The 20,210-nt window shown below is 28.0% G+C and overlaps 1 protein-coding gene across 4 annotated transcripts; it reads right to left on the reverse strand.

Annotated features, from left to right (window-relative positions):
* Positions 1–2,948: 2,948 nt before the first annotated feature.
* On the reverse strand, positions 2,949–7,672 carry LOC120085117 (transcription factor bHLH110-like). 4 transcript variants are annotated; one of them, XM_039040978.1, is made up of 8 exons: positions 7,266–7,672; positions 7,112–7,209; positions 6,058–6,757; positions 5,351–5,485; positions 5,152–5,217; positions 4,214–4,279; positions 4,053–4,112; positions 2,949–3,408 (listed from the first exon to the last, which is right to left on the reverse strand). In XM_039040978.1, exons 1-8 carry the CDS (start codon positions 7,374–7,376, stop codon positions 3,250–3,252), a joined length of 1,395 nt encoding a protein of 464 aa, XP_038896906.1. In that variant the 5' UTR covers positions 7,377–7,672; the 3' UTR covers positions 2,949–3,249. The 4 variants fall into 4 exon arrangements, with proteins under 4 accessions (XP_038896906.1, XP_038896907.1, XP_038896908.1 ...); XM_039040979.1 differs by having other exon boundaries at positions 4,220–4,279; positions 7,112–7,262; positions 7,319–7,671; XM_039040980.1 differs by having other exon boundaries at positions 7,112–7,250; positions 7,319–7,669.
* Positions 7,673–20,210: the final 12,538 nt, after the last annotated feature.

Genomic DNA, 20,210 nt, shown 5'->3' on the forward strand with positions numbered 1-20,210 from the left:
TTCTAAGCCTTTACTTGAGTCCATCTTATATCCAAAGAATTTCTCCTTTAGATATAATTTATTTGGAAAGGACTTAGTCAAATAAAGACTTTCCAATTTCTTCCACAACTCCGCTATAGTAGTGGCCTCATCTACTAGCCTAAGCACTCAATCTGACAGATACAGAATTATCGTCGAATAGGCCATCTCATCCATATCCCTTTTTTCAGCTTCTATAATTGTTGGTGGAAGGTTATCTTCGTCTAAGATTTTGGCTACCTTTTGTTGTACCAGAATAGCCCTAATCTTTTTCCTCCATAGCCCGAAATCACCTTTCCCATCGAATTTAACAACTTCGAACCGTGTAGACATCGAAGACATCTATCAAATTAATTCCAACAAAAAATCCTAAACAAATAATATGTCAACACACACTACCACACACCCTCCTTGGATCAACTGGAGCTCTGATACCACTTGTGAGAGTTTTTGAACCTAACTTAGATGGCCAAACAGAATGCAAACAATCAGCAGAAATAAATCGAAAGCAGTAAAGAATACCAAGATATATAGTGGTTCGACCACTTTGGTCTACATCCACTTTGAGAACCAGCTTGAATTAATTTATTAATAAGCAATAAAGGAATTTTACAAATTACAGATAATCAACGAAATCACGAATCTGTAATTTAAATATCCACTGATACTGAGAGATCCACACACAATGTCGCATCTGAAAACTGAGAACAACCCACTGCAAAACAGCCCAAAACTGTGTGCTACCTGCCTCTGACCGGAAACCACCAAAACCAGATCTATAGCAAACCCATGTTGAACCGAAACTATCCGACCACTTGCTCGGAACCGGACTGCCCAGATCGATACGATCTCCAACCCGTCACCCACGCTCACGTCGCGGTTACTGCCTTCAGTCTCGCCGGAACCGAGACCACCTATCTCTCTGACAAACTCGCCGGACGGAACTGAGCTACAAGCAGCTGCTTTCGTCTACAAGCCAACCAAGGGGTACGATTTCGGCTTCGGCAAAAAACCTCAGGCGATTGCTTCAGTTTTTTCTTCTCAGGCTGCTGTTTTCCGATTTTGTTTCTCCCTTGCGGCTGCCTTTCTCTCCTGCTAAAAGAGTTAACACAAAAATCCCCTAAGTTTGGAGAAGAAAGGGATAATTACAAGTTTGCCATTGTTCAATAATTATGATAATGTCATTGGGCCTTTAATTTTTTCAAAAACCCAATAAAACCCACTTAAATACCTTGTTATTTTCTACAATATTGTTGATAGCCGCTCTGTTATTATAGGTTGGAAGAAGTATTTAAATTTGGATGAAAATAAAATTGCAAGTTTTTGTAATTATTTTGTTCATTGTGTCATCTTTGATTCGATTTAAGAATTATGACTCTATAAATAGAATCGCAAGTTATCATGAGGTTGAGAAGAGTATTTAAATAATTTGTTGATGTGGGTTGTGGGTTTTGAAATTTAGGTCCAAGCAAATTTACTTTCGAGTATGTGTGACAAGTTTTTGTATCTATGAATAAGAGTTGCAAGGAATATTTAAATTTGTTGTGAAGAGTGGGATAGAAGTAGAATGAATAGTGTTTGAGTATTTACTTTTGATTGTGTGTGGTTGAATTGACGATGTAGTGAGTTTTATAATGATTGGGTTTGAGACTTGGATTATTGTGACCGGTTAATTTCGTGATAATTATGTAACATATGATTTGATATCGAGAGAGGTGATTAATATTTGTTGTATCGATTTTAACTATATTTAAAGTTTAACAACGTTTCTGATAGTATTATGTTACTTATGGTTTGAATATTTACTTCTAATATTGATGTGCGACAATTATGTCCATACGTGTAGGGTTAAATCGATCTTTGTTGGTGGCTATAACAAATGAATTATCATTGTCATCCCATACTTTTTCGGGTGGTTAAATATTGTGTACACAAACCAACTAGTATATGTCCTTTGGTTTTAGGTTGATAACTTTTTTAAAAAAAATTTAACATATTTATATATTCATGGAAACTTTCAAGCTTATTTGTTTCATGTGTATACAATCTTTACTATCAATACCAGATATTAGCATGTGTATACAATATTTACTATATAATTTTATTTGTTTCATTCAAGAACAAAACTTAAAAAGGTCTTAAATGCATCAAATTTTCTTTTGAAACAAAATTAAAATATTGCAACGAAAACAAAAATCATTGCATCAACCATTGTGACGAAACAACAAATCATTGCAAAGTTACTACTTGGGTAAAAGTGACTTTTTAAAAAAAATTCGTCGCAATTTGCGATAATTTAGCATGTAACGAAAATGTTAACGTCGTTACTTTCTTGTGACTTATCTAGTAATTTCGTCGTAATTTGTGACGATTTTGAAAATTCATCCCTAAAAATCTTCACCGACATTCCATCCGATGAGTGTTTTTTCATCCCTATAGATTATGTGCAACAAAACTAGAACATTAGCAACGTTTTTTTTTTCATCTCTAACAGAATTCAAACTTAAATCTCCTAACAAAAATAAGCTAATACTACGGGAGGATATCTCTCTTCGGTAGCTAATTGGTGCACAAAATCCAAGCTATATTATAATTATGATATTTTTACTGTTTTCCTCGATTGAGAGGCTTTACTCTAACTTATATTTTGTACTCTCTTATTATCAAAGAAGCTTGATTAAAAAAAAATTAAAAAATATGCATTCATTTTTATGCATCCCACTCCTATCAACTCACATTTAAAAAAATCAAAATATTTCAAAGAAGAAGTAAGAAAATTTTGACATATGTCAAGTTATGATTAAACAATTTGGTAAAATGCATAAAGATAGGTACAGTCCGAAATACATTTAAGTATATATTTTGCATTAATATGTGTATACCTGTAGAATTGAGATGCTGTACTTGAAGGAGAAAAAAGTATACATACATTTTTTACTACTAATTTATCTGTATCCAATTAAATTAAAAATACCTTCCAGGGAAGGAAATTTACTTATGGAACAAAACAGATCAGAAAATAAGAATAATGTGAAGCTGTATCCAACGGATAATTAACAAATACATGAGCTGATTAATGTTAATGGATCAAACTTGGTCCATTTCTGCCATCTATCCATTGGTTTAAACAGACTGACCAAATTTGCTCCATTAATTCATACAACCCTACTAGTCTTTAATTAGAGAAGCTTTCTTAAACTTTTTCCCAATAAATATATTTAATTATATTAATTAAGAAGTTCCTCCATTAAACCCCGATGGCGGCCAAATTCCGCCGCCACCGCCGCCGTCGCCGGTCACGTAAGACAAGCACCCCAATGGAACCAAACACAGCCCTCTACTTCTGAGATCTCGATTTTGCGCCCCTTCATTTCCGTCCTCCACCGAACTCTATCAAAATATAATTAATAATACACAAATTTAAATTCGGAGAGAAGAAAAATTTAGGGTTAAGATCTCAAAAATTTTCGGTCACGATAATAATTTAGTCCTTGTACTCTCCTTAAATTTCTAATAATTTATGTTTTTAAACTTGAATAAATAACTATTTAATCTTTAACTTTAAAACTTGTATCAATTTAATTCTTATTATAAAAAATTTCTTCAAAATTAAATGTCAACGGTATTATGTAACAACTTAGTCATTATCATTTTTAAAAAAAAAAAAGAATTTCTATCAATTTATCAATCTATATGCGTAAAAAATTCTATTAAAAATAAAAACTAAGTTGACATAAATTTAAAATATGAGACTAAATCATACAAACTAAAATTTGAAGACTACAATATAATTTTTACGAAATTTTAAGTCAACCAAATTTTTAAAAAAAATAATAATAATAAAATATAAATTATTAATATTATGGAAAATTATTATAAATATAAAATTGTTGAAAATATTTACAAATAATAGTAAAATATCTATAAATATCTGTGATAGAAGTCTAGACAGTAAAATTCTACCATATCTATAAATATTTAGATTCATTTTTCAGTATTTAAAAATCATCTTAATATTAATTATTTATTTTTACCCGATGTGTGGGCTTAGTGGTTTTGTTGCAAGCGGGTTTCATGTATGGAACGCTCAATGTCTGCAAATTTAAAGGAATAATTAGTTTATTTGAAACAACACGAGGATAATTAATTAATTAATGAATTAAAAGGGAAATATATGAAGGGAAAAAAGAAGTACCTCAACCTGATTTTGAAGGAATTTTATGTATCCGATGGCCTCCATTAACACAGATGCTGTGTCTGTCTGCAACATCAGAGCATTACACGTCATTATAAAACCTATGTTTTTATAACAACGACGACGACACAACAAACAAACAAAACAGTGTCCAATCCTATAAACAGCTACCTACAAACTCTATAAAGCATCTAGGATTGGTCATTCACAAATCCCTGCGAGTCAAATCATTCCTAATTTGTAGACAATTGAATATTAATTGTAGAAATAGCTTCAACATAGACTTAATCATACCGTGTCAAATCATCAATCAATTCAAAATTTTAAGTCAACAATTTATAGTAAGTTTAGGATAAATTTTCTTTTATGTTATTAGATTTGTCGAGTTTAACACATATATGATTGATAGATAATTTGAATTTCATTTCTAAAAAATGATTTTAGTTTGTGTGATTAGAAAGTATAATTTTTGGAGGAAAAAACATATTTACATTTTAGTGTATCCATATTTTCAATTTCACAATTTTAAAATACATAATTATATTAAATAAAGATTAAAAAAATGTTTAGAAATATAGTAGGTCATATTATAAACTCAATATTAAAATAGGTGATATGTAATGTATTCTAAATTATAATTATACAAAAAATCCAACAAAATTAAGAATAGTGTAGATTTAATATTTAATAGGTAACTACAACTAATTTTATGGTTAGTATCAAATACATTAGATATAATTGTTTAAATTATAACTTTTGAATCTATTATTAAACATATATGATGAATATATGTAGAACTCTATTTTGATTGAATCTCCTGTTTTGTTTCAAATTCCATTGCAAGAGGGCTGAGTCCTTAACCATTAAATCTTATTTAAAAAAGTGTTAATATAAACATAGTGGAACTTATGTACCATATATTATTTTAAATAATATACCTTGCCAAAGGGTGCCACCAATTGTTGGAGGGCTGCAATTCTATCACCCAATTTCTCTTTCCTAACCTGGCAATTAAAAGAAAACCCATGCAAAAATATATATATATATATTCACTTTTCATCAATACTTTTATTATTATTATTAATATCATTAAATATATATATATATATAAAATGANAAAAAAAGATGTCGGGAAACCTTAAATGGTGGGCAAGGAGCGCGTGTGTCCAATCGCGATTTCTTGAGAGGAGGAGATTGTTGATTCATTCTGGGCTCCATGGAGTTACAAGGTCGTTTTGGTTCAGTTACTTCACCACTGCTGAATGTTGTCATCTTTAAGAATCCAAAAAAAAGAAAAAAGAAAAAAAGAAAAAAAAGAGGAATCAGAAAAGAAAATTGAAAAAGAAAAGAAAGTAAAAGAGAAAAAGAAAGGGAAAGTAGTTGACTGGGAAAGCAGATGCATTTACAATTACAATTGTATAAAGCTGAAAGTACCTTCCTTCCTGCAAAAAGACACCCCTCCCCCGCTCTCTTACTACTTACTACTACTGCATGCTCTAATTTAATTTCCCCATTTAAATTTGTTACGAATTCAACCAATACAAAACGTAGAAGACGTAAAATAGTAAGAGAATCGACACACAAATTTATATGATTCACTATAGTGTATTAACTACATCTACAAGATAGAGAGTGTATAATTTTATTAGAGAGAATGTTACATAATACAAAATGAATATGTCTCTAGGGTTTAGAGAATTTATCTAGCGCACTTCTCTGAATCCTAAAGTCACAGATATAAAGTAAGATTTCGTACTTAGTCGTTCAAAATGCAAGATATCAAATTCAAGACCTTTCAACAAAATTAATTTCCATTTAAATTAATAATAATAATAAATACTTACTTTACTTGGAATGCATGGGAGGTTTGCCGACGGAGGTTGAATCTGATCGTGGAAATCGGAGAGTGTTTCTTTAAAAATACCGAAATTATCCTGGCTGAAATTTCCGGCCAACATATCGGCGGGAGTTTGTAAGTTCAAGTCTAAGGAATTCGAGAATGAAGGCGGCGGTGGTGCCGGAGATGAGAGGTTCCAATTAGAGACATTAATACTAGGGTATATGTGAGAGAAATGGGGTCTAATATTATTTGATCTTGAGATGATAGGATCAGCACCGTTGATTTGACAGCCGGATGAAATGAGGGTTTTGATCAAGAGCTTGTGAGTGAGATCATTCAGATCCGAATCATTGTTGTTGTTAATATTGATCTTTGTAGAAGGAAAATGATGGAAATAAGCTTGAACATTTGTACATGAAGAAGGGCTGTTGTTCAAGATTTCTGTGAATTTGGGGAAAGATTGATCGTCAGGTTTGGCTGAGGAGATTTCTTCTTTGATTTTTTCAGCTTGTGGGTCTTCATGGAGAGATTGAGTGAAAAAATTCCCTGTATTTACATCACCATTCCATTCATAATTACCCAAATCTTGAAGCATTATTGAAGAACTGTTTGTATTTTTCTGCCCACAATCTGATCTAATTGAATGTGAAGAATTAGTTACTCCATTGAATATTCTTGGGTTGTAGATGCAACTAGTATTATTCCTGTCACGACACAACACCCAAAAATAAAGTTAAAAATTGCAAACCCTAATCAGGCTCCATAATTATAGCAATTAAATGGGGTCTTATGGAAGTTCGAAATGTCTCAATTATTGTTGGTTTAAAAGCATATAATAAATCAATCAGTAGCACTTAAACTTTATTCCCCCATCCCCCTCCCTTTCTTTCTTTCTTTCTTTCTTTCTTTTTTCTTCTTTTAATTGAAAAAGAACAAAATATCTAAAGAATTCAAGAACATTTATCAAAAACTAAGTCAAAACATAAATCTGAAAAGCCCCCAAAATATAATGCTTATATTGACATGAAAAAGAGAGAGAAAAAAAAAAGTGAACTTACATAGAGATATTAGAAGTCCAAGCATGGCTGCTTCCAAGGCCAAAACAAGAAGGAATAATAGACAAAGAAGAAGAAGAAGAAGAAGAAGAAGAAGAAGAAGAAGAAGAAGAAGAAGAAGAAGAAGAAGAAGAAGAAGAAGAAGAAGAAGAAGAANAGAAGAAGAAGAAGAAGAAGAAGAAGAAGAAGAAGAAGAAGAAGAAGAAGAAGGAAGAAGCTGGTCTTGAAGCTGATGCTGGTGGTGATGGAGATTAGCTGTAGACTCCATATACACAACAACTGAAATTGGATACTAATATATATATATATATAAACCAAAAAAAAAAAGGGAAAAGAAAAAGAAAAGAAAAAGGGAGCTTGAAAATCCCAAGAAGAGTAGAAGATGATATGGGCAATATAATCAAAACAAAAAACAAGTAGGAGGTGAATTAAGGAAGGCCCCCAAGTAGCTTTGTTCTAAGTGTTAAGAATCTCTTCATTGAAACAAAGCCCAGATAAGGTAACACAAACCAGCACATCATATTTTGCTTTTACCCTCACTTTTGATCCCTCTATTTTTTTTTTTAATTTAATATATATAATAATAATAATTATTATTATCATTATTTTAAAATTTTTTATTTTCTTTACTCTGTTTAAGTTTGCACCCCTCACTAAAGTAGCCTTGAAAAGAAAGAAAGAGAGAGCGTGGGGTTATTCATCCCCATACCCTTCTGACTAACTTTAATTATTTATTCTTTTTCTTTTGTATTTAGGGCTTTTTCGAATTATCTGCAATTACAGGAAGATGATTACTTCCTCTATGAATCTGATTAACAAAAACCCAGCTGCCTTCAATCCCAAGGCTTTCCAAAATTAAAACAACTTTGTCAACTGAAATCATACCAACCATATGCTTTAATCTCATCTATATATATAATTTATTTTCCCCTTTTTTCCATCCTTCGCTTGCTATTACCATTTTCTATAATAATAATTATAATATCGTCTTCATATAATAATTGTATTAGAGGACTAATTGTGTCATATCTTTCTGTCTATTCAAAGATTAAAATGATTCACTTTTTGATCATTTTTCTAATAATTCACAATACCGTTAACGTTAATGTTAGAGCAATTAAAAGAGTATGTAGAAACAATAGGAGAGATTACTTCGAAGGTATACATACGCTTTCTCTAAAGCTTTGATCCTAATTGCAAACTGGAAGATCAGATTGATGACTCTTGTATACACAGATGACAAACGGCTTGATTTCAAGTACCAAAACCTTTACGTTATACCACACCTTTTACTCTCCTTTTTTTTTATCTCTTATAATATATGCTATTCATATATCATTTTTTTTTTTCAACTTTTTTTATTGTTTTGAGTAAAAATTTAAAAAATAATAATAATAAATAAAAGTGCAGTTAAAAAAACTAGGAGAGGGAGGGAAGGAAAAAAAAAGACTAGAGGAGATCATATACATAAACTTTTAAAAAAAAATTTGGCTTTCTAATGATAAAATTGTGGACCTTTGAAGTTGAAGATTGAGAATTATGTGGACATAATTTTATTATCCACAAGGGCCGATGTTCTGTAAGAGTGTCCCATGGCCATCATTGTTAGTAGCATGCATTAAAAGTAGTTCTCTCTCAGCAATCCCTCAAGCCACGTCAAAGTCTAGCCTTGAAGGCCGAAATAAATATCAATATTTGTCGGACTAATTAAAAATAAAAATAGAAACCTACATTTCAACAATAAGCATGGTCATAAAACCTTATATTCTTTCACTTTTAATTTTAGCGATTAAATTAAATCTCTAATGTCAAATCAGCATAGCTAAATTAACTAATATTTCTACTATTAATTTCGAGATTAGAAGTTCGATTTTTCCACCCTATATATTTAGGCCATATCTACCCCAGTGAAAACATAATAAATCAACGGTAATATAGAAAGTTGGCCCTATTTGATTATCTTTAGTACTGTTTACTTGTATCCTATATTTGTATTGACACATGAGATCTACTACCAAATATGTAATAAAAAAATGCAAATTGATTGACAATCGGAACATGCCCAATCCAATTGTGTCGAAAAATTACGTCGTATTGTTACCGTTACTATTGGTTGACCATTACAAGTAACGGTAACAGTAAATGTGACAAAATTCATAATTTTAGGTATTTTCGATTCATGCTCGTTATAATTAATCCATCAATAGAATTCCATTACGATTACACCAATTTTCATTATGATTTGGTAAGTGTGGCCTTAATCTAATGCCTTTGTAATAAATAAATAAATAAATAAATAAACCTCTAATTCTATTTGTTGAAGGTTGTCCAAGACAAAATTCAAAGCCCACAAATGGGTCCAAGAGCTCCAAGTGTATCCCATGCATCCAAAAGAGAAAAATCAATGTCTTAGAACTAGCGCCTACGACAATACAAGAAGAATGATATTATAAATAGCTTCATTCTACTATCCCAAAGAGGAAAAATAACCTAAAAAAGAGAGTTCTGGTCTTACTTATCATGTACTTAGCAGAACTACACTTCATGTACTCATGTTTCTTACATAAGTTAGTTTGAAATGTGATACAAGATCAGAAAAATCGGGTCAAAGTTCAAGCCTGCGAGGAGCTCACACTGATAACAAACGCGGACGAGATCCAAGCACCAATATCATTAATTGAAATAATTTAAAAGTGTCAGATGATATTTATTACTCAAATTAGATATTGTTTTATAATAATGAGGACCCGAGGAATTCAGAATCACAAACATTTTGATTATCAGGCGTCAACATATATTTATACCAGTTGAACTATATTTATTGTGTGATTCAAGGAGCTGGCATATTAATTCTAAATTAGCTTAGGAGTGGAGTTTTAACATTTTTTAAAAATATATATATTACATATGTCCATGGACATGATCTACTTTATTTTATTTAGGTTAGGTCCCATATATCTTATTCTTCCTTCTTTTCTGTCTCTCTCTTCCCATTGAAAATCAAAACTAAAACGAAAAAGAGAATAATGATAAAAATAATAATAATAATAATAATCAAGGGAGAAATTTACCTTTATGCCACGTTTGCTCCCGATGAGTGGGGTATCTAATTAATATACCTTTTTTGGGGGGGATAATAAGAAAAAGAAAGAATTAATTTGATTAATAATAGTTTGTTTGTGTAGGTTGGATGACACAGCAACTTTTCAAAGCAAATTTGACTAACGCATTTCTATTTCTTAGAATTTTCTGATTTAAACTTATCGCCAAAAGGTGAGAGCTTTACAATGGTAACTTCTACCTCCCCACCAACGTCCATCCTTCACTTCTTTCGAGGGAAAATCGTAGTCAAAAAGAAAATAAAAATAAATGAATAATTATTTTTAATAATCATTAAATATACTTAATTAAAATCCAATTCAAATGTAGAACTATGTGAAAATATTTTTCATATAAATTCATCACATATCTAGCAATCAAATGAAGCAACGTGATCCTCCTTAGGAAAATTATGATCAAGCACCAATTTGAGTTAAGATTGTAGATATTTTATGAAATTAAGGCATATTTATACAAGTGTATTAGATTGCTTTTTGTTTTTATCTTTATTTTATTTTTATAATTTATAGTAAAGCATATAAGAATGTCGACAAGATGTTACTTAGTACAAGAAAACTAAATAATAATAATAATAATAATAATAATAATAATAATAACAACAACTTCTTATTTAAAAATAATAAAAATAAAACTAGGGTGGGTGATTTCTTCTTTTTGTTCCTTTTACTAATAATAACAAAACTAGACCTTTAAACTTCCAAACTAACTAATATCAACAAACTTATTATAATTAATACTTTTATTTTTCTTTTAAATTTGACATATAGTGTGTGTGATTTTATTATTTTCTAATTTTATCTTTTTTATGACATATTTAGTAAGTGTATTTTTGTCATGTTTCTATGATATATACTATGGTATTAGTAGGTTCATTAGAAGACTATTTAAAATCTTGTTATTATGTTGTTTTAACAGATTAGATGAATCAATTATGTTTCTTTTAAGTTTAGCTAAGAGCGCTTCTTGAATTTTGCAGTTCATATATTGAATTGTATGTCAAGAACATTCAATTAAATTAGTTTTAGATTTTAGTGTTTGAGAATTAGAACTTGTTAATTCAAAAATGTTCATGAATAGCAAATCTAAGCTATTTTGGTCAGTGTGGGGGTATGAGGGGCCACGAAACAAACACCTTTTGATTTCAAAACCTTGATTATGATGCTATAGAAAATTTTGAATTTTGTCACACCCATATACCACCTAAATGGCAAGCAGCATATTTATTACTTTCTAACCTACAAACTATATTGATGACATAAAATAACCGACATATTGTCGGTTTTTCTGAAAAAAAAAAAAAGTAATTTATTTGGTAGGTTATATTGATCATGAATCTACAACAAATGCAATGAACTTAGAAATGAAGAGAAATTGAAGAAATAACCTTAAATGAATCTGAATGGAAGGAGATTATTTGAAATTTAAAAGTGAAATAAATCAGTTTAGCTATAAATAATATATAATTTGATGTATTACATTTTACCATATCACTCACCTATTGTTTTAGCAACAATATATATATATACTTTGAGAATATGCACCTCATCTAATTTCCCATGCTTTACTTGACACTCATTTCATTGAGATGGATTGAAAGAAAGAAAGTAATATAAAAATAGTCTTCATGCTAATCTTTTTCAAAGAAAAATATGTCAACTATATATGGTAACTAATTAAAGTATATTGAAGTGAGATATCCTCAATTTTAATCTTTATCCGTTATTTAGTTCAATGATATATATGAGTAAGAGACATTCAAACTTCTAATCTTTTAGTCGAACACATATACCTTAATAATTTGAACTATATGTTCAAGTTCGTCTTTACCATTTTTTTCTCTCTCCTTCAATATTAATAATCATGTGCCAATCTTGTAAATGACTCATGCATATGAGGGTAACACTAAAAAGAGACTAAAAGAGATTGGATTGATCATATTGATCTTCTAGTCTTTTTTAAGTGAGATTAAAAGTATTTTTTTAAATGTTAATAAAATAAAAAAAATTAAAACTTAGAGTAGTTTTAATTTCTTTATAAAAAAAAATACTTGAGAGATGAATTATCTAACAAGTAACTTTGAAAGGATGATAGAATATTTTAAATTATGTACGAACGAAAAAAAACGTAACTGTAACTAATGGAAACATTTATAAATGTCATGCAATCAAACAAAATTATTATCTAAAATACGGTTTTAAAATGTAAGATATAAAAATACTTCGATTAAAAATAGTTTTAAGCAACCTCTCACTAAAGTGATTTTTTTTTTTATTTATCATGGTAAAAAGAGGACTCAAACATACGATATGATTGAGAGGGGTAAATCTTTTAACCATTTGTATGATAGAAATATTCATGTTGGCCTTTTCAGTGAATATTACTCTAATGATGCTGGTGCTTCTTTATATGCTTCTTCTTTGATGGTAAGTGTAGTAATTATGAGAGAAAGTTAAAAAGAGATAAGTTAATTAGTTATGATTCACCTTATAGGAAAAGGGCAATAGTAATTAAATGAGTTAATTAAGTATATAATTCACCCTAAAGAAAATAAAGAGCTATAATAATTTGATAAGGTCCACTAAGGATCACATCAAACTAAAAAGTTGATGGAGGATGTAAGATCAGAGTATGGGCAAGCCCTCTCCCTCTCTCCTCTCCCCTATATCTGCACATTTTGTACATTAATTAATATGCCTTCAATTCATTTAATAGTTTTTTTTTTTTTTTTTAATTTCTTATATATATTTATATATATATTTGACTATTTATATATCTTTTTATTCTTTAAAGCTTTTCTTCTTTTTATATAGATCTTTTTACCTTTTTTGCCCCTTTACTTATCTTAGCAGCAACTTCTTATGTTATACTAAAATAAACATTCATTCCCACTAAAGCTTTCTGTATTTCTAGATATATATTAATGTAAGTTGCATTAAAAACCTTCCAATCCTTTAATCTCACTTTCTGATCTGCTGTACTGGAAAGATTCCTCCCCTTCAAATAAAAAAGTTTAGTTTACACTCATAAACATTTGGTTTTTAATTCTTTAGATTTTGTTTTGTAATCCTTTCGTTTTTTTAAAAAAAAAAAAATAAAGTATATTTTTCTTTCTTATTTTCTCCCTATGATTTGTGTCAATCTTAAGTAGAAGAATTGCATTTATAACCAAATTTCAAAAATAAAAATAGATTTTTAAAAACTACTTTTTTTAGTTTTTAAATTAAACTTGATTTTTTAAAATATAGATAAAAAGTAGATATTAAATTAAGAAATTTAGATGTGGAAAAGGTGTTTATAGGTTCAATTTTGAAAATTTTAAAACTAAAAACTAAGGCTCCGTTTGGTAATCATTTTGCTTTTTGTTTTTGTTTTTGAAAATTAAGTCTATAGACACTACTTCCACCTCCAAATTTCTTCCTTTATTATCTACTTTTCATCAATTGTTTAAAAAATCAAGCTAAATTTTGAGAATTAAAAAAAGTAGCTTTCAAAAAATTATTTTTGTTTTTGAAATTTAGCTAATAATTCAACCATTGTAATTAAGAAAGATGCTAATCATGGTAAGAAATGTAGATGATATAGGCTTAATTTTTAAAAATAAAAACGAAAAACAAAATAGTCACCAAATAGACCTAAATAATTACCAAACAAGGTTTTAGTTTACAACGTTTTTCCTGTGATTTTATCACAGTTTATTTTTTTTTTCACTCCCAACAAAGTAGATAACAAACCAAAAAAGCTAATAGATCGATGTAGCATTTATAAGCTTGATTTTCAAAACCAAATGATTATCAAACAAAGACCTTAACTTTTAGGCCCTGTTTGGTAATGGTCGTTTGGTTTTTAGTTTTTTAAAATTAAACCTATAAACACTTCTTTGCATCTAAATTTCTTGCTTTTTTATATACTTTTTACCAATGTTTTCATCAAACTAAATTTTGAAAATGAAAAAAATTATATATTTTTTTTAAAAAAATGATTTTTGTTTTTAAAATTGTGCTAAAATTATCGTAAGAAATTAAAAAGAAATAAGCTTAAATTTAAAAAAAAAAAATAGTTATCCGTTGTCTTAATTAGTTTTTAGTTTTTTAAATTAAGCTTACAAAATTATTTCCTTAAAAAAAATTGTGTGTATTGTTATGCACTTCCTAGATACCAATGTTTTTGGGGGAAAAAAGTCAAGGTCTAAATGGAAAATTAATAATTTTTTAAAAACAAGAAAAAACGAGCATAAATTTCAAAATCATCGCAAAAGTAATAACAAAGTTTATGGTAAATTTTTTCTTTGGCATGTTTTAATATATTTTTTTCACTCTTTTTCACCTTATAAAAGAATTCAATATTAAGTTTGACCTACAAAATCCTACGGTAAACTATTCAAACGAAATGAAGTTCAATATTTTGTAATTTGAAGCATGATTTCAAATCGCTAAAAACTAGTTATATTAGACTAAAATTATTTCATTTTGTTTCAAGTTCGAACTTTTCAGACATAAAAATAATTTGAATGAAAGATAACTAAGTTTATAGATTAATATAATGGAAATAAAAGTTTAGATACCCAAATAACCAATATGTCAATTGGACCACACACAAAACATTGAAAAATAAATTCATATAATTAAAATTAAAATGTAGATACCCAAATAAAATCATATAAACTTTGAGTTAACAACATGTAATTTGAATTAACTGATCAAAACAGTGAAAAACAGTAAAAAGTTTATTTAAATACATGCATGTAGACAGATTATGAGGCAGCTGCAGGTTTAATTATATATATATATAAAAAATATATATATATATACCAACAACAACTTTACAGAATATATATTATCTTTGAATTAGACTTGGTTAAATGGTTAAGCTATGGTTTGTAGATTTGCTTATTGTGAAGGGTTTTTCTTTTTTTCCCCCTTAGATTTTAGGGTTTTGAAAGTGGTAACTTTTCCCTCTTTACTCATTTTTTTTTTATCTTTTAGCTTCTTTCAATGAGCAATTACACAAATAGTTTCCCTTATAGTACCACCAAGCTTTTACATGTCTCTTCTTTCTGCCAGGAAGTTGCTTTTTATAAGTGTGTGAGCGTGCAGCAAAATAAGATGTCCTATTATTTTTAGTTCCCCTTAATAATGATTTCGTTTTTTGAAATTTAATTTTGTTTGGATTAAAATGATATTAAAGGGAAAAATAAGTCATTAAGTTTTGTGTTTACTTTCAATTTGGTCCATAAATTTCAAAGTGTTACACATTTAATTCAAAAGCTATGAGTTTGTTTTCAATTTAGTCTCTAGGTTTCAAAATGTTACAATTTTACCTTTGAGATTTTTTTTGTTACAAGATATAAAAGAAAGTGGGATCAGGAGGTATCTCAACTAGGTTAACACATACTCAACACCCTCATCATATTTTGTTGCCTATAACAATATGTTCATTCAAAAAGATAGAAGGTTCAATACGTATATGAAGAACTAGAGATTAGCTCAAAATAGAGTAAGCAGAAAAAGGCTAGAGGAAAGTCTTTCAGTTAAGAGTAAATACTAGAAATTAAATATCATAATTACAAAATAGGGTTAATTTAGTACTCCAAAGAATTATCAATGATATAGTATCAATTTGATCTCTAAGTTTGTCAATTTTAACCACGTTTATTACTAAATACTCATTTGTTGTCTTTAGTGTTACTATCTGTTAATTAATTTAAAATAATTATAGTAATTATAATTAATTAAGTTTCACTATTTTTCGTTATTATTAAAATTAAATTTAAAATTTCATTTCATATTTATTTAAAATTAATTAATAAACATTGATGTCATTGACTAAAAGTGAATATTTCATGAAAAATATATCAAGGTTAAAGTGTAAAATCTTGAAATCTATTGACCAAATTGAAACAAAATTCAAATTTCAAGAATAAAATTGTAACATTTTGAAATTTAGAAACTAAATTGAAATCTTAAATTAAAATCAAACTCAAAATTTAAGGACTAAATATGTAACATTTCGAAACTTGAGAATAAAAAAAAAAAGTAATTTTTGCAAAGATAAATCAATGCTTATAAATTAAATTTTAGAAGGGAAAAAAAAAAGTTTGAAATTCAGTTAAGAATTTAAAGATACTTTTTGAAAGGTGAAGATGCAAAATGAATTGATTGGAAATTATTTAATTACCTAGGAGTTAATAATATTGAACTCGTTGACAACGCTAGCTAATTCTCATAATATTCCATTTTGAATATAATAATAATAATTAAAGATGTGGTTTTTTTATAATTTTTTAAATTTTTAGTCTTTTTGGGGCACAGCCCTTAAAAGAAGGGTTTAAAGTAGTAGGAGATGTAAAGGTGGGTTTTTTTAGAAGAAGACAAAACATTGGAACAGGAGAATATTTGCTTTCTAAAATTTAGGGCAAAGGGAAAAAACCTATTTAAATGCTTAGGGGCCATACCCCTCCCCCTTTTCCTTTCTTTTTACACTATTTTATAGATCCAAAGAACCTTGTTTCTTACTATATTATATTTTTTTTTAGCTATACATAGAGAATATGATAGAACTCATTCATATATACTCATTCTTTTTGCTTCTCCTCTTTTATAATATTTATCATCATTCTCTTAAATTCATAGAATTTTTGTAATAATACTACTAAATTTGATGATATAATGGAGTGACCAAAGTCCGTTGTTTTAAATGACAAAACTGTCGTAAATATTTTTAAATATAGCATAATATCATTTTTTATCTATGATGCTAATAGAGTATCTATTAGTGTCTATCACTATTTATCATTGATAGACAGTAATATTTTGTTATACTTATAAATAAGTTGACTCATTTTTCTGTATTTGAAAACACCTCTTAAATCAATTATGAATATTAATTTGTTTTCCTTTATAAAGAAAGAAATATCTCTATTATATGATGGAATAAAAAAAACATATATAGCTAGTTTTTTTTTAATATATATATATATATATATATTTGGTTTGTTTTATACTAACAATATATATTTCTTTTATTAATGTCGAGTTACTATAAATAACGACTCTTACTCTAAGATTTGATAGTATATATTTTATGTCATTTCAGCTTTATTCATGTTGGCAATGAGTAACACTTTTAAAATTAATAATAAGAGTATAGCAAACGTTTTAATTGCAAATATAACAATTTTTCCAAATCTCTTTATTTATTTTATTTTTGTTCTTATTGTACTTTTTTTTTTTCTTTCTAAGTTCAACGACCTGTGATATAGGGAGTTTCTATACTTAATACTCTATCCTCTTGGTTTGGAATTTTTTTTTTCATACTTATTGTTTTTGTTCATCTTATTTCTCATTCTTAATTAACATATATTGATTTTTTTTATTTTGTCATTCCTTTCCTTTCACTTTCATTAGATGCTTAATTACTCACAATATTCTCTTTCTTTAGTTATATATAGTTTTTCATTGGTTTTTCTCTTCTTAAAAATTCTTTTTCCCCCTCTCTCGTTATTTTATTGGTATTTATCATTATATTTTTTTAATACCAAAATTATGGGATTCGAACTTTTGACTTTTTTTAATCAAAAGTCTATGTCTTATGCATGTTGAATTATGCTCATATTGATTATTATCACTATAGATTTTTTCTTAATTAGAAGTCTATCACTAACATTCTTTTAATTCACAACACATATCTATTAATAATATACTGTTATGACCAATAGACAATTACAATGCACAATTAACATATATTCTATCTCTGATAGATTATTCAAAACAAATGTTTTTTCCCTCCATTTTCTCACTTTCTTCCTACAATTTGTTTTCTCCATCTCTTTCATTGATAGTTCAACAAAATATTCAAAGTAATTTGATGCAATCTCTTTTTCAAAGAAACCATAAGGACTAGAGCAACTAAATTGTAATTAAACTATTTATGATTAAAGCTTAAAAATATGTAATAAAAGTGAAGTAGACTATAATAGATTATTATCTGTATCTATTTATATCATGATAGACACAAATAGTAGTCTATCGCGGTTTATCAGTGATAGATTATAAAATTTTGCTGTTATTTGTAAATATTTTATGCAGTTTTATCATTTAAAATAATTTTTTTAAATTATTACAAAATTAATTTTAATAAAAAGAAACTAAATTCAGGAACAAACTGGAATTTTAACTAAAAAGAAAAGAAAAGAAAAGAAAATTGGTAATATTTTAATTTAATGATAATAATTATTGAAAGAAACATAGGCATGTTGAGAATGTTTTGTAGTGTCTTTCCTTAACGAAGTATGGTACAGACATGTTCTTCCCTTTGGTTTTGATTTTTTTCAAGTTCCAAACAAAAGAAAAAGAGGCTTTACTCATTAATGGCAGAAGAGTTAAAAGAAATCCTGCTTCTTAAAAACATATCTCCAATGGTGCGGTACACCACAGCAACACACACATACAGAATAAAGGGGCCATCTATGAACAGAACTTTTGTCTTTTTTTCCATCATCACTTACATATATACACACACACACATTAAATTATATTTTCTTTTCCCTTTTTCTCCCCATTTTTATACCATGTAAGTTGACCTTTGTAATTTTTGGTTTATTCATTTGTCTGTTTTTCCTAAACAGAAATTATTAGCTCCAACTCTCTTCTTCATCTTATCTTTATTTGCTTCAATACACAAATTAAAATCACAAGGTGGATTTTATTTATCACTTCATTCGCAATTTCAACTTTCAAGATAAGATTATGTCTTTTAATTCAACTTTTTAATTTTACTAAAATTTTCCAAATAAAACAAGGTGAGTGTGATTTTTATAAAGTAATCCAAATATAAAACTTCACGCTAAGCCTAAACTTTTATTTTTCAGGAAGAAAAAAAATTAGCATTTAAAAATTATGAGGGTTTCACAAACGAATAATACCTTTTAGTCTCTACGTTTTGGTTAGGGATGTTCAAAAAACTCGATTGATCCGAAAAAACGCAATTTAAGTTGAGTTATCAACTCATTTAGGTTGAGTTGGCTTCAAATAAATGAAAATTTTATGGGTTGGATTGGTTCATGGGATCACCTAATATAACCCAAACCAATCTGAACCAACCCAAATTTATTGTTAACTTTAAAATATATTTTTTTATTATAACAAAATTATTTATACATATATTGATTTTAATTTTATTTAATTTCAATATTTTTTTAATAATTTATTCTTCAACAACTCTTAAAAGTAGTTTTTTTGCACTTTAAAAATAATTTTTTCTCTATATGAATTGAAATTGAGTTGTTAATCTTAATTCAATATATAAAAATAATTAAATTAGACTTTTACATATTTACGTTTTGCTTCTTTTTAGAACAAAATCTTAAATAAATAACTCGATTAATCCGAACCAATCCAACCCAAATATTTCATGGTTGGATTGGGTTGGGTTTATTTTTTAATAAGGGTTATTTTGATTGAAGAAGTATTTCAACCCAATCCGACCCAACCCATGAACACTCCTAATTTGGTTCTAGTTTCTGCTTTGTTCATAGGTTTTAAAATACATTTAGTTTTAAATTTTGAGTTTTATTTCAATATAATTCATAAATTTTAAAATGTCACAATTTTAACTTTAAAATTTGAGTTTTGTTTCAATTCCATCTCTTGATTTCAAGATTTTATATTTTTAATCCATTTTCATTTGATCATTTAAGAATTAAATGTAAGGAATATGGTTTTTGAAACTCCATATCAAACACCGATTAAAAGTTTTAGGTACCTTTTTAGCTTTTTTTTTTTACTCCATAAGGAAAAAAAGTACCATGAGATTCGTACTTCTTGAACCACCGACAAATGGACGTGTTTAAAAAGAACAACTCATTAATTTAATGGCAGCAATTATTAACAAATTAAAATTTAATTTAATTATGAATCAAATAATTGCGCAACAAAGTCATTACTGAAATTGCCATATTGTAAGTTGACTCAACTTGTACGAAAAA

Source organism: Benincasa hispida, chromosome 9 (genome assembly GCF_009727055.1).
Source record: "Benincasa hispida cultivar B227 chromosome 9, ASM972705v1, whole genome shotgun sequence".
Taxonomy (NCBI): domain Eukaryota; kingdom Viridiplantae; phylum Streptophyta; class Magnoliopsida; order Cucurbitales; family Cucurbitaceae; genus Benincasa; species Benincasa hispida.